Raw genomic sequence first — 15,377 nt, 5'->3', positions numbered from 1 at the left:
CCTTCTGACTTTTAGAGAAAACAGGAAGGCAGCCAAAAACACATGAACATAACTTAAAGAAAATACACTTCATAGACTGTATGTAATGAGCAGTGACAAACATTTTAACTGCCCATTGTACTTTCCCGCTCTTCATCCTTTTGACTTTCTCGTATCATTGAAGATTTCTCCCTTATGCTCTTTTTTTCACAATTCTGCCTCTACAAGCTTCCAAAACCAGGCATACACCTCTGACCTCCAGAAGCTCACAATTTTAATTCTGGTTCCATATCTCCAAACTGGAGCTTCTGCACAAAGTTCCACTCTGCGCTTCCGTGTCAGAGCTTTGGCACCCTCGGTGTTCTACCCCGTCCTTCCCACCTGCACTGTGCTTGAAAAGGCCGCCAGGGACCTCCATGTCATGTTCAGTCCTCAGAAGCACGACTCCTTTTTGAAATGTTTCATTCATTTGAAACCCAGGTATGACACTCACCTGGTTTTCCCCTTTTGCTGGTTCCTCTTGATCTCAGACTTGCAAATACGGAAGGACCCAAGGGTTCTTCTCTGTCTACTCTCCTCCCTTCTCCATCTCATACAGACTTAAATGCTCATTTAATCCCTTCGTTTTTTAGACGGCTTCTCTGCACTCAGCAATGTGTTGGTGACTCCAACCAAGAAACCCCCTAATTCGCTTTTTTTTTTTTGCAGTTTATGGCCAGGGCTGGGTTTGAACCCGTCACCTGAGGCACATGGGGCCGGCGCCCTACTCCTTTGAGCCACAGGTGCTGCCCCCACTAATTTACTTTTTTCACAGCAAAACAGCAGCAGCCTGGGGGCAGCAGAGCTCTCACTAGTCTGTCCACAGTCTCACAGTCTTTCTGTTTCTAGCCCACCATTATCTCTTACTCCTCCAGCTCCTTCACATGGGGCAGTTTTCCAACCCTTGTAGAGAACCTACAATACTTGTAAGCAGGCTGTTTCTTCACTTTCCCTCCTGTGGACAAAGAGCTCAATGTCCTCAGGTCCATCATTTCCTTTGTCATGCGCCACCTGTTTTGCGGCTTCACAAAGTGGGTTGCTGCTGACCTTCTCCTGCGGTCTTTGTCCTGTGGATTTATGTCTCATTTAACGTCAATCCTTTCCATGTGGCTGAGGTGGGGTTTGGAGAATAAGCAGGGCCATTTGTCTCTGTTCACTCAACTATCTTCAACGGGGTATGCATTAACAGGATTTATTTTAATGCCTCTGTCACTCGTTTCTTTAGTTTATTTTTAAAAGCCTCTTATTTTATTTTCTTATTTTAGAATTTTTATGTCTGGCTCTAATGCATTTACTTCCTACTTGACAATTTTCCCCTGAATTACGTTTTTAAAAATAAACTTTACTTTTCAAAACTGTTTTGGGATTTATAAAAAATTGCTAAAATATAGAGTTCCCATAGACACCATCCCTAGATTCCCCCATTATTAACATCTTACATTCCTATGGAATATTTTGTACAATTAACTGATACTAACAATTATACAGTCAGTCCACACTTTATTGAGATTTTCTTAGTTTTCTTCTGTTCCAAGATCCCATCCAGGATATCACATAACAAATAGCTGCCTCCCTTTGGTTATCACTTTCATCCGTCTTGCATTGTTCTCACAGGACATTCGTGTTTTTGCACTTGCCCTCATGGAACTCAATTCTCTTAGCCCTGATGTATGTTATTTTTCTAATGTTCTTGGCTTTCACTTGCTAATGCTTTATGTAGGATTTTTGGCTTGTATGCTTACAAGTTAGATGACCTCTAATTTTATTTTCTTCATACAGATGTTGTCTGGTTTTGTTATCAAAGCAACACACAGTAGATGAAGGTAAGAGAGCCTTCTTTCTCTTTCTGTGGAATGGGATGAAAAAGATAAAGTTTCTCTTTTATTTGAAGGTTCAGTAGAACTAGAAATGATCCTTTATTTTTATAAATATGAGCACAGTATATTCTTTTAAAAATTTCTAAGTATTTTTGTTTTTGTAATTGTTCCTTTTTATGCCCCCAACATTGCTTCCTTGATCAATCTTGCCTGTTTATTTTTATTAATTAAAAAAAAATGGTTTTTGGCTATCTCCTCTATTGTTTCCTTTCTAATGTATGCATGCATGCTCTCAGCTTTATTAGTTCCCTTTTTAAAATTGACTTCTTTAGGCTCGGTGCCCATAGCTCAGTGGTTAGGGCGCCAGCCACATAAACCACGGCTGGCAGGTTTGAACCCAGCCAAGGCCTGCTAAACAACGACAACAACAACAAAATAGCCAGGTGTTGTGCTGGGCGCCTGCAGTCCCAGCTACTTGGGAGGCTGAGGCAAAAGAATCAATCAAGCTCAACAGTTTGAGGTTGCTCTGAGCTGTGATGCCACAGCACTCTACTGAGGACAACACAGTGAGACTCTGTCTCAAAAAAAAAAAAAAAAATTTGACTGCTTCATTTATTTTTGTTGTTGCTTCAATTGCCAAGGGGGATTTTTTTTTTTTAATTAAACCATACCTGTGTACATTAATGCAATCATGGGGTACAATGTGCTGGTTTTATATACAATTTGAAATATTTTCATCAAACTGGTTAACATAGCCCTCACTGCATTTTCTTAGTTACTGTGTTAAGACATTTATATTCTACATTTAGTAAATTCAACATGTACCCTTATAAGATGCACTATAGGTGTGGTCCCACCAATTGCCCTCCCTCCACCCATCGTCCCCCTTCCCTTCCCCTCCCTCTCCCCTTTTCCCTTCTTCTTGGGCTATAATTGGGTTATAGCTTTCATATGAGAGTTATAAATTAGTTTCACAGTAGGGCTGAGTGCACTGGATACTTTTTCTTCCATTCTTGAGATACTCTGCTAAGAAGAAGATGTTCCAGCTCCATCCACGTAAACATGAAAGAGGTAAAGTCTCCATCTTTCTTTAAGGCTGCATAATATTCCATGGTGTACATATACCACAATTTATTGATCCATTCGTGGGTCGATGGGCACTTGGGCTTCTTCCACGACTTAGCAATTATGAATTGGGCTGCAATAAACATTCTGGTTCAAATATCTTTGTTATAATGTGATTTTTGGTCTTCTGGATATATACCTAGCAGAGGAATTGTAGGATTGAATGGCAAGTCTGGGCGGCACCTGTGGCTCAGTGAGTAGGGCGTTGGCCCCATATGCCGAGGGTGGCAGGTTCAAACCCAGCCCTGGCCAAACTGCAACAAAGAAAATAGCCGGGCACTGTGGCGGGCGCCTGTAGTCCCAGCTACTCAGGAGGCAAGAGAATCGCGTAAGCCCAAGAGTTAAGAGGTTGCTGTGAGCCGTGTGACACCACGGCACTCTAACCGAGGGTGGTACAGTGAGACTCTGTCTCTACAAAAAAAATAAATAAATAAAAATAAAAAAATGAATGGCAAGTCTATTTTTAGATCGCTAAGTGTTCTCCGAATTTCTTTCCAAAAGGAACATATTAGTTTGCATTCCCACCAGCAGTGTAGAAGGGTTCCCTTTTCTCAACATACAGGCCAACATCTCTGTTTTGGCGATTTTGTGATGTGGGCTAATATTACTGGAGTTAGATGATATCTCAAAGTGGTTTTGATCTGCATTTCTCTGATGATTAAGGATGATGAGCATTTTTTCGTATGTCTGTAGCCTGTGCACCTGTCTTCTTCAGAGAAGTTTCTCTTCAAGTCCCTTGTCCACCCTGAGATGGGATCACTTGTTCTTTTCTTGCTAATTACGTTTGAGCTCTCTGTGGATTCTGGTTATTAAACCTTTGTCAGAGACATAACCTGCAAGTATCTTCTCCCATTCTGAGGGCTGTCTGCTTGCTTTACTTACTGTGTTCTTGGCTGTGCAGAAGCTATTTAGTTTGATCAGGACCCAGTAATGTATTTTTGGTGTTGCTTGAATTGCCTGGGGGGGTCCTCCTCATAAAATACTCACCCAGGCCGATTTTAAGTGTTTTCCCTGCACTTTCTTCTAGTATTTTTACAGTTTCATGTCTTAAGTTTAAATCTTTTATCCAGTGAGAGTCTATCTTAGTTAATGGTGAAAGGTGTGGGTCCAGTTTCAGTCTTCTACAGGTTGCCAGCCAGTTCACCCACCACCATTTGTTAAATAAGGAATCTTTTCCCCATTGAATGTTTTAAATTGGCTTGTCAAAGATCAAATAACAGTAAGTAGCTGGGTTCATCTCTTGGTTCTCTATTCTGTTCCATACATCTACCTCTCTGTTATTGTGCCAGTACCATGCTGTTTAGATCACTATCAATTTATAGTACAGTCTCAAGTCTGGTAGTGTGATGCCTCCTGCTTTGTTTTTATTTCTGAGTAGTGTCTTGGCTATTCGAGGTTTTATTCTGATTTCATATAAAACGAAGTATTATTTTTTCGAGATCTTTAAAGTACGACAGTGGAGCTTTAATAGGGATTGAATTAAAATTGTATATTGCTTTGGGTAATATGGACATTATAATAATGTTGATTCTTCCCAACCATGAGCATGGTATGTTTTTCCATTTGTTAACATTTTCAGCTATTTCTTTTCTCAGAGTTTCATAGTTCTCATTATAGAGATCTTTCACGTCCTTTGTTAGGTAAACTACCAAATATTTCATCTTCTTTGGCACTACTATGAACGGAATAGAGTCCTTGACTGTTTTTTCAGCTTGACTATTGTTGGTATGTATAAAGGCGACCGATTTATGGAGGTTGATTTTGTAACCTGAGACGTTGCTGTATTCCTTGATCACTTCTAAGAGTTTTGTAGTAGAATCCCTGGTGTTTTCCAGATATACGATCATGTCATCTGCAAAGAGTGAAAGTTTGATCTCTTCTGATCCTATATGGATACTCTTGATCACCTTTTCTTGCCATTCAAGAAGCGATTAATAAACTGTGGTATATTCATAAAGGGATTAATAAACGGTGATATATGTATACCACAAAATACTATTCAGCCATAAAAAAGATGGGAGACTTTATACCTTTTGTATTTACTTGGATGGAGTTGAAGAATATTCTCAGTGAAGCATCACAAGAAGGGAAAAGCAAGTATCCAACATATGCAATACTAACATGAAACCAACAGATAAACAACTGCATACCCATGAAATTAAATTCAAGTGGTGAGAGGGGGTAGGAAACAAGAGGTAGTGGGAAGGAGGCCAGTAAGTTCTTTCCTAATGGGCACATGTAAGGGTATGTAACTCACTCCCTGAGAGACAGGCTCAACCTGAACTTGAATTTTACCTTAAAAATGCAAACAATGTAACCTAATTATCTGTACCCTTATATTAATGTGAAATTAAAAAAAATAACTTCAATATGTTTTTCTGAGGTTTCCTAATTTTTTGAATAGAGCACAGTATGTTACTAATATAATTATTCCCAATGTTCTAGTCCCCATTCTATATAAGTAATTCATATGGAATTATCTTGAGTATGTATGTTATTCATGTTTTTAAGAAACTGAAGCACAATCTCTAGATCTGAAAACTCAAGTAGAGGAACAATAAGGGCAACCAGAGGCAAAAAGAAATGAGTCCAAAAAGGGGCCAGGGCAGGTCCAAACTCGGCTCCAACAGCTCATCACATCAGTGATGGAAAGATCTCAAAACGCTGAAACAAAGGGTTTACTAGTGAGGGCACCATGTCAAGGAAAGGGTTCCCAAACACATAGGCACTGTTCCTTCTCAGAGCAGCGATTCTCAACCTGTGGGTCGCGACCCCTTTGGGGGTGGAATAACCCTCTCACAGAGGTCGCCCAAGACCATCCTGCATATCAGATATTTACATTACGATTTATAACAGTAGCACAATTACAGTTATAAAGTAGCAACAAAAATAATTTTATGGTTGGAGGTCACCACAACATGAGGAACTGTATTAAAGGGTCACAGCATTAGGAAGGCTGAGAACCACTGGCCTAGAGGAAAGCACGTCTGTAGTTCCCACAGATGTTCCAGGCGCTGGATTGAGGAGAGATGCTAAAACGTGCAAACAGAACCCAAACTGTAATTCCTACGCTCTATACCCAGAAGGAGGGAAAAACCACTAATTATGGGCCTCTGGGTTCCCTGACTTATGTAAAACCTCAGAAGGGAGACGCGTGCCCTGCGTAAGCCCTTCTCGCGCCCGTTAGTCTGAGAAGGCGTGCTGAAGCATTAGTGAATGTTATGAATCAACATATGCCCCATGTGAACAAGTAATGGAACATGGTTTCTCATAAAGTATGCCAAGGGGTCTTAAGTCTCTTGAGGGTCAGGCCGGGCGCAGTGGTTCACGCCCATAATCCTAACATTCTGGGCCACGGAGACGGTTGGAATGCCTGAGCTCACGGGTTCAAAACCAACCTGAGCAATAGCGAGACTCTGACTCTAAAAAAAATAACTGGGTGTTGTGGTGGGTGCCTACCGTCCCAGCTACTCAGGAGGCTGAGGCAACAGAATTGCTTGAGCCCAGGAGTTTGAGGTTGCTGTGAGCTGTGACACCACGGTACTCTACCAAGGGCAACAAAGTGAGACTCTGTCTCTAAAAAAGTCTCGAGAGTGAAACAAAGTAAGAGTTTAAATAATTTACAGCTTCCTCCTACTCTCAACCCCCACCGTCAAGGTGTAGCCATCCCAAGCAGAGACAGCCCCCAGCACTCCAATCACACTGGAGCTTTGGGTCCCCCTGCAGGTAACTGCAGGCCAGTGCGTCCCCACCCACACCTCCCCCGCAGGTAACGGCAGGCAGGTGCATCACCACCCGCACCTCCCCCACCTCCCAGACAACACATCATCAGGTAGGAAGGGAGTCCACACAGAAAATTCCTTTCAATACTGCTTTGCACTCAGAAAAATACATGCCTCAAAGGAAAAAATTTCATTGCTGGCATTGAAAAGCGCTGATATCCTCCACTATATTATCAAAATATGCTAACCTGTAGAGGTTTCTGAAATGCCTGTATGAGTTTCCTCAATATTATTGTGGAAAAAAATATTAATGAACTGAATATTTTTGCCCAAAATTATTCTGCTGGTGACATAAGTAACAGAACAGATGCTGACAGTTTACATGTGGATGGTTCCTCAGTGAAGGAGCACTTAATTAAAAATAGGGATTTGTGGGTGGCGCCTGTGGCTCAGGGGAGTGGGGCGCCAGCCCCATATGAAAGAGGTGGCGGGTTCAAACCCAGCCCCAGCCAAAAACTGCAAAAAAAATAGGGATTTGTAAGATTTCAGAAAATTTCATGTTCACCCTAAAAATACCAAATATTTTCTTTTTCATTATCAAGCTAGCATGCTAGCCTACTATCTTTTTGTTATTACTAAATGCTAACAGCTGTTTAAAACTACTTTATTGAAGTGGGAACTCTTAAAAAGATTGTATCATATTTCTCTAAACATATACATGATTTTTAAAGAGAAATATGAAGTTTGGAACTTGAAAATATGAAGAGCATTTTAGTCATGAAATATGTCTTGATAATTGACAAAATAGGCACTTAGGACCAAATGGCTGTTTCTTGTGTCTGCAATTTTATGCAAGCTTGGTAGACTGCTGAGGAAACATAGCCCCCGTCTTGGAAAATGAATTTCCATTCTGATTTGAAAACTAAAGATACAAACTTGAAGGTTTCATTGAAACATCTTAATTCCAGGGCCAGAAAATCAGCAGCAAGGTGGAGTCCTGCTGCCCACCACCATGGCCTGACCACCCCCCGCCTTCTTGTCTGCTTTTTGCGAACATCCAAGGGTCACTGGAACGATCTCAGAAGGCGAGCTACCCAGGCCACAGTAATGCCGCTGGTGTTTTTCTTCATGATCTCAAAATAGATCAAAGGCTGATTTAAAAAATGCCAAAATCAGTGTGATGACAAGAGATAACTGACAAAAACAAATAACATTTAGATTCAGAGCTGTGATGAATACACTAAATAAGAGACTTTGAATCTTTCTTATTATTTTTGAAAAGTTTAAAGTTAATAACTGTTTTTAGCTATACAAAATAATATCCTACAGCTTAAAGTACATTTGTTCATTGATTCAAGTATTTACCGAATGCTTCCCTCCTGTCATGTACCGTTCTTGAAGCCAGGAATCAGCTCCTCTGGATAACCAACCTCCCCTCTTTGATCCTATGTTCCAGCTGGAGAAGCCTCCGGACCCTCCCAACTAAACCAGTATGTTGGATAAGGTTTCTTACTAAACCTCACCTTAACCCACTTACCACTGAGTTGATAGGAACCTGGAAAGGAAAGAATACCAAAGCCAAGTTTTATGCTCTGGGGTTCTGTGAAGCCACAGAATTTTTAAAGTTTCTTTGGTAATTTTGCTGCGATTGAGTTATTGATACTTTTCTTATGATTAGCTATTTTCTTATTTAAGAAAACCTTCCCTACCCTAAGATCATAGGCCCTTTTTTTTTCAGAAGATATTTCCTTCCAAAAGTTTTTAAGTTTTCCTTTTTATATTTATGTATTTTCTCTGTCTGGAATTGACTTTGGGCAGGGATTCTATTTCATTTTTTTCTCGCATGGCTAAATAGGTGCCCCACCGGGATTTGTTGAGCAGGATGTTCTTTCCTCACCAGCTCCCAGATCTGGAATGCTGCCTCTTTCATTGGCCTTCATGCCCTGACTGTGCCCACTCAGCTCCGTCCTTCACATTCTGTGACATGAGTCTGCTCGTCCATCTCCGTGACTGAAACTTCCTTCAAGTAAATCTCACAGCATTTATCACCTGGTTTGCGACTATCAGCATGAATGTCTTTTCTTCTCTCCTCTTGGTAAGCTCTGAAGACTACAGTGGCCATGACCTATGACCTTTTTATTTCTTATAGCATCTAAATCACTATTGCTAGATCATAAGTTTATCTGCTAAATAAAGGATGAGGTAAGTGGCAATACTAATTCTTAGCTGGAGAGTCATAAATGCCTCCTTCCCCTGAACCACTACCTCAACAGAACTGAATTTATGCACGTACTAACTGTATTTTCTAATTTTCCTTATTCTTTTTTTTTTGAGACAGAGTCTCAAGCTGTCGTCCTGGGTAGAGTGCTATGCCATCACAGCTCACAGAAACCTCCAACTCCTGGGCTCAAGCAATTCTCCTTCCTCTGCCTCCCAAGTAGCTGGGACTACAGGTGTCCGCCACAACGCCGGGCTATTTTTTGGTTGCAGCCGTCATTGTTGTTTGGCAGGCCGGGCTGGATTAGAACCCACCAGGTCAGGTATATGTGGTTGGCACCCTAGCCACTTGAGCTACAGGCACTGAGCCTAATTTTCCTTATTCTTAATGCTGTAGTATCTAGGGCAGTAATTTTCAACCAGTGTGCTGTGAGAGGATCTTAAGTGTGCTGAGAAAATTTCTAAAGATCATTAATTAAATTATTTTTGAAAGAAGTTCAAAGCATAGTAAGTATGTTCTTTTTTCTGCTTTTTTTTGATCAACATATTTTAAGTGTGCTGTGGAAGATTAACTATAGGTTTAAGTGTGCTGTGAGATAAAAAAAGGGTGAAAAACCGTGCCCTAGGGCCCTGCTAATCAGGGAGGGGCTGCCCTTCCAGGGCTAGCTAGAGATGGCAGTCATTCATGGGAAGCGCGCCTTTCCCATACAAACTAACCAGTCCAAGTTCATGTCCTCCCATTACCTCTTTTGTGTGGCTTTAACACACCAAGTCAGTATCTCCCACCCTAATCAAACCAGGGCTAGACACTCTGCACCTAGAGACAGCACCTACGCCCCAGAGCCCACTAAAATCACTCACACTAGCCATCCTCTGTCTGCGTGCTCTGCCTTGCCTCGCTTTGCTAATAGAAGTGACAGTAAAGGCTGTTACCCACGTTCGGTTCCTTCTGCCTCCTGGTCGACCCTGCTGCTTCCCCATGGGGCCCGTTTCTAGGGACCTTTGAGTATTAACTTCTTCCCTCACGACGTTCATTTCCATGTCTGCGTGACTTACCCATACCTTACTAAAGCAAATCTCAGGCAACGCACAATGAATTTAGCTGTTATTTTTCAGCAAACAGGATGCGATTTAAATGAGAAAGCAAATACAACACTAAACTGTTAGCTTGCCAATGATGAAGAAATTTAAGATTTTAGAAGCATTTGATAACTGGTATGATTATTTAACGAGAAACAAACGCACACTCAAATGGTTTCTCTTTGCATGTCCTATGACCAGGCGAATGTGAGCTTTATGTTGTACATTAATGAAGAAACTGTTCTCCTAAGAACAGAAAGTTAAATTCAGAACCGTGATAATCCTTAAGCCTCATCAGGTTACAGTGTGTCCTTTTCACAGATGACAAGATGAACTATTGAACTGAGTGTACTGATTCTCTGTATTCGTGTTTCAAAGAAAACTAAGTATTTGGAGGAGTTAATCACAATGTAGAGGGCGTCATATAAAATTACCTCACACAAGTTTATTAAATTGAGCTGTCCAATGCATACTCTCAAATGGCATCAAAACTAATCTTTCCAAAGGACAGACAAAAGAAGTAATCACCTAATTTTCTTTACTTTCAATAAAAATAATTAAAACTAGTTCGTGTTTAAGTACATTCAACTTACTGAAGATTCAGTATTGCCTTCCATAGCTCCACAACGATGAGTTTCTCTTGGATAATCCGTACCGATTCCCAAGTGGTTCAAAGGGCTTTAGCATTATGGTTTTAACACACAGCAGTGGGCAAAGTGCACGACGCAGCACAAGTAGAGTCAACACCCCCTCTCTGGAACCTACTCTCTAGCTCCCCGACACCACTTCTTGGGTCTTAGCTTCCTTATCTCTGAAACAGAGATGGTAAGACTTGGTCCTGCTCCCCACACTGAATCCAAAGGATGCCTCAAAGCTCTCTGTGAACTGTTAGATCCTATATAAACTTTCAGTATCATGGTCAAAATCATTGCGTGTTCTGTAAAAATTGTACCCAGAATCACTGTCACACGTTAATTTTATAAGGATTAACGTTACTCCAAATTTCCCAAAATATCAAAGACTTCAGTTAAATTTGATATCATAGAGAAAACTAGTTTGCTTAGTAAAAATGTTTACTTAAGGTAAAATACTAGTCTTTAGAATTTTAAAGTAATTTTTGGCATTTTGATAAAACCCTTTACTTAGCACGTGCCATGTTTTTACTTTGTGGTGGTGACGATTTTCATCCAAGATGTCTGTGTGTGAGCGGGAACTTGGCCCCCAGTAGATCTCAGCTCTGGTCAGCATTCCCCACATTGAGCTCCTCAGAGCATGGTCTTCCCCCCACCCATTGACAAAGCCAAACAAGACCCCTCTCTTGGTTGGTGTCCTCATTCTCATCAGCCTGGTCACAAATGCTGAGGGAGTTTCACCGACCCAGGATCAAACAGCTTGTGCACAGGTGACACTGCAGACACCTCCGCACACGCTGCTGTGTACCCCACGTAGAGGTTCACTCATTTATTCTGCCACCAACCTTATGAGGTGGGGACTATTATGATCCCATTTTATAGACAAAGCAACTGAAGAACAGAGATTAACTAGCTCAAGGCCACCCAACAATTTCTTGGCAGAGCCTAAACACAGACCCAAAGCGTTTGGGTCTGTAATCCAGGCGTGAATCTTAGAAACATAATACGACCATAAAAAAATACAGAGTATGACATCATTTTTAAGTTTCAGAACAAAACTAAATAATACACTGTTCAAGGATATACGCACATGCTAGTACTAGAATGAAATCCAGGGAAGCAGTATAAAAACAAGATGAGGCCAGAGTGACAAGGGAAGAGAAGGACATGGGAAGAGCCTCTGGAGGACCTTGCTAGGTCAGCTGCTGGTCCAGCTCTTACGATGGGCAGTGGACTCCCCGCTGTTCATGTGGTTACTGTGCCCCGTAACTTACATACTATGAATTTCACACCACATGTTATCTGTATCAAATGTTAATACTATACAATAAAATTTTTAAAAATATTAATCAATAAACTATCTAACTCCCTTAACTTATCCTGGATTTATGACATTTGTGATTTGGAAAAATCACTCTTCTCTTTACAGAGTAGAGACAATTTAATCGGGGGTGGCAAATGCTGGAGGTGAATACCATCACCTCCTCCTGTGGCACACAGAGGTCGTGAGCATGACACGCTTCCCCACCTGACTGTTTTAGAGCCCTTTAAATACAGCACTCCAAGAATTCATGACTGATCATGAACAGTTGGCTGGGGCTGCTATACCAATGTAGCTGGAGGTGGCACTCCCCTCACCATTGTGCCAAAAGACCCCTAGAGTTCTTGCAGTTCAGAAATTCTGCAATCTCCCAGTTGTTTGAACTGGTACTTCTTTTCCAAATATGCAGTTACCTGTTAAGTGTGAAACATCAGTGGGACTCAGCTGCAACCACTGGCGGGCATCTGAGTCAGCCAGAACCTCGGTGGGAGTGTTCAGCTCCGGGTCTTCCTCACAGGCCTGCCATGGGCTTGTGGACAGCTCTGCCTCGCTGCTACAGCCCAGGGCCGTGTCACTGCTGGTACTTTCACCTGGCACAATGGAAGAAACGAAGTTTGAGATAACAAACAGCTGAAAATTGGCATGTCCACAACTAAGGATACGCAAGTAATTAAACAAACAGCTGAAACAGCGGGAATTGTTCAGGGACTTGGGCAGAACCTGAAAAACCTGACGAGGGCTCAAAAAGTGCCCACGTGGTCAACAAGATGTATCGTCCAAGCACAAGACTTTCACAGTCCCTACACGCACCAGGCTGTGCCGCTCACCTGGCAGTCTGAAATTTCAAAGTGTCTTTACTCAGTATCCCATAGGCCAAAAAGACTGCACCAAGTTCTGAGTGAGTGAAGAAAAGGTGGGAAGCGATTCCATCCCAAATACAAGTTTATCCCACTGGATAGCAGAGTCTAAACACGCTGTCCACCTGACTCACCCAGATGACTCACTTAGGGTGAGGTGTCCGGATACAACAGATCTTTTACAATAGAAATTCTGCCTTGAGACTAACAAGTTCTAAAACATAACGAGGCTGAGCTACTGAGGATCACATAAACAAACCTGCGCGGTTCTGCTCCTGAGCGGCTTCTTTACCGGCTCACCTCCCCGCTGTCCTCTGCATCTACTGCTGACAGTCTCCCAACCTCACTCTTTCCAATCTGTTGCCCTTTATTCACTTGCAAAGAACTGAAAGTTGTCTCAGTAGCCAGATGACCACTCTGCAACCTCACCTTGCATGGAACCTAAGCCGGCACGGTGAAGCGTGAGGAGGGCTCCACTGCCCCCCACCAGGAAGCAACTTTTACCACATCACGTGGAGGAGGAGGTGGCCTGGCACTGACTTCAGGAAAACAGAGTACTAAGGGCCATGTTTACAGCTTATGGTAGTACTTATCAGGATTCTAATCAAATTTTATTTTAAAGTACTTATCACGTTGACATCAATCTACTTCTGAAGCTTTTTACTATTAGCCTGTGGGAACTTCCAGGGGAAGGTAAGTTCTCCTTTTGGGTCTGTCTGTTCGATCGCTCCCTCAAGCCATCAGTGTCTATTGTGCCTCTTACCTGAAGAAAGGCCTAGAGGTAGAAAGACAGAACTAATAGGCCTGAGCAACTGAATGAGACTGTTTCATTATACGAGTGGGAGTATAAACTCTCATCAACCCTGGGAGTCCAGGGGTAAAAATGTCCCATTTCACAACCACTGCTCTTCACTTGATAGGGTATCACTCAGGTTAGATAAGACACCAACTCTGCAGAGGACCAACACGGATAATTCCCAGAACTTACCCCTCTGTCTTTCCCTACATCCTCCCTGCATCTGCTGCAAATCATCCTTCAAATCCAGCTCAGCAGGGCTGCTGCTGCTTCCAACTAAAATCTTCAGACAGAAAGAAACACTGCATTTATTATAGGGAAGTTTTAATTTTTGTTAAGACTTAATTTTCTGGCCCAAATTTCAAAAGAAAAAAACTATAATAATAATAGCAACAAAAAGTTGAACGATGTTTTCCTTTTGAAGGGTATGTGTGCACGAATTACTGCAATTAAATTATGTATTACTCAAGATCTGAAATTTATATTCCCTACTTTGTCAGCTGACATCCAATTAAACAAACAAAGAATGCTGAATTATATGGAAGTAATTTATTTTAAAGTTCTATTTCTTGCTCCAGTCAAACACATGCACATAGTGAACTCAATTCTCACCCACACAGAAGTTGAGTGTGCTGGCAAAGGAGGCGCAGGCTCCACCCAGACTGCTAAAGCTCCACCGAGTGCTTTCCTGAGCACTGCTTAACACTTAACACTTAACCTTGGATTAAATACAAAGGGTTAAAAGAATCAAGAGGCAATCTGCATCCTCTAAAAATTTATAGTTTGCTTGGAAAGACAAAACGTACACAAATTAAAATAATCACAATGTACATAGCAAAATAAGCAAATACACTCTCTCTTCAAGGTATGCACAATAAGCCATCACCTTAGTAGGTGCACAGCTACGGGGGGACAGTGGTTCAGAAAGGCAACATCAGAAAGTGGCAGAGGACAGACCGGACGGGGTTCAGGGCAGGAAGCATCAAGTGGTCATCAGCAAGTGCACACGGATGAGAAGCCGCCGCCAACAGCAGGCTGCACAGGGCAGCTGGGGGGAAGGAAGAGACAAGAAGAAACCAGATCTTCTGCAAAAGGCAGCTGCCTCAGCCTGAGACCTTCGGGTTAGGACTTTCTACCTAATACTGACAAACTAAGCAACTATCTGTTACATTAAATGGCTTATTGTGATTAAAAACATAACTAGGAAGACAAACCTAGTAGTTACCTGTGGGATAGATTAGAGTGAAGAATAAAGCTGTAGGGAAATGTTATGGCAATTTAGGGATGAGGCATGAGGCTTTTGAGAGTGGAAAGAAGAACAGATACGACAAATGCTGAATAACAGGCAAGAGCTTATAATCAGCTGCACACGGGCGTGAAAGACAATTAAAGGTATAAATCTAGGTGAGAAGGAGAATGATGGAAGGAAGTGAGGGAGGGGTGAGTGAGTTTGAACAAACTTGAGGAAATTTCTGATAATTTAACTTTCATCTCTGAGCTGAGTACCCAAAGAAAATGTCTTATAATTGGGCAACAAAAATCTAGGAGTGCTGAGATAGAGAACAAAGCCAGGAATCAAGATGCAAATTTAAGGTCTTCCACTGCAAACACAAGACCAAAAACAAAAAAACCCTGGGATTCAATGAGCCAAATAAAGGGATAAATACCAAACAAGCAAACAAATGAAAAGGGAGCACAAAGATGTATAATTAAAAGAAAGAATTATTAAGCTAACAAAAGAAGTAGGCCATGAATAAAACATTTACAACTCCAACACTATATGAAAAAATTA

General features: G+C 41.6%; 1 protein-coding gene across 6 annotated transcripts in view; it reads right to left on the bottom strand.

Moving 5' to 3' along the window:
- The window catches only part of RALGAPA2 (Ral GTPase activating protein catalytic subunit alpha 2), a 382,487-nt gene that overhangs the window by 199,843 nt on the left and 167,267 nt on the right, over positions 1 to 15,377 (bottom strand). For all 6 annotated transcript variants that reach the window (XM_053574245.1, XM_053574242.1, XM_053574243.1 and 3 more), the window contains 2 exons: positions 13,778 to 13,868; positions 12,346 to 12,522 (listed from right to left, as the gene is read on the bottom strand). In XM_053574245.1, the coding sequence (XP_053430220.1) occupies positions 12,346 to 12,522; positions 13,778 to 13,868 (268 nt within the window). The remainder of the gene's footprint in view (positions 1 to 12,345; positions 12,523 to 13,777; positions 13,869 to 15,377) is intronic.

The sequence above is a fragment of the Nycticebus coucang genome, chromosome 21 (assembly GCF_027406575.1).
Source record: "Nycticebus coucang isolate mNycCou1 chromosome 21, mNycCou1.pri, whole genome shotgun sequence".
NCBI classification, from domain to species: domain Eukaryota; kingdom Metazoa; phylum Chordata; class Mammalia; order Primates; family Lorisidae; genus Nycticebus; species Nycticebus coucang.
The sequence above is the reverse complement of the archived record's forward strand: the minus strand, read 5'-3'. Positions and strand labels throughout refer to the sequence as shown.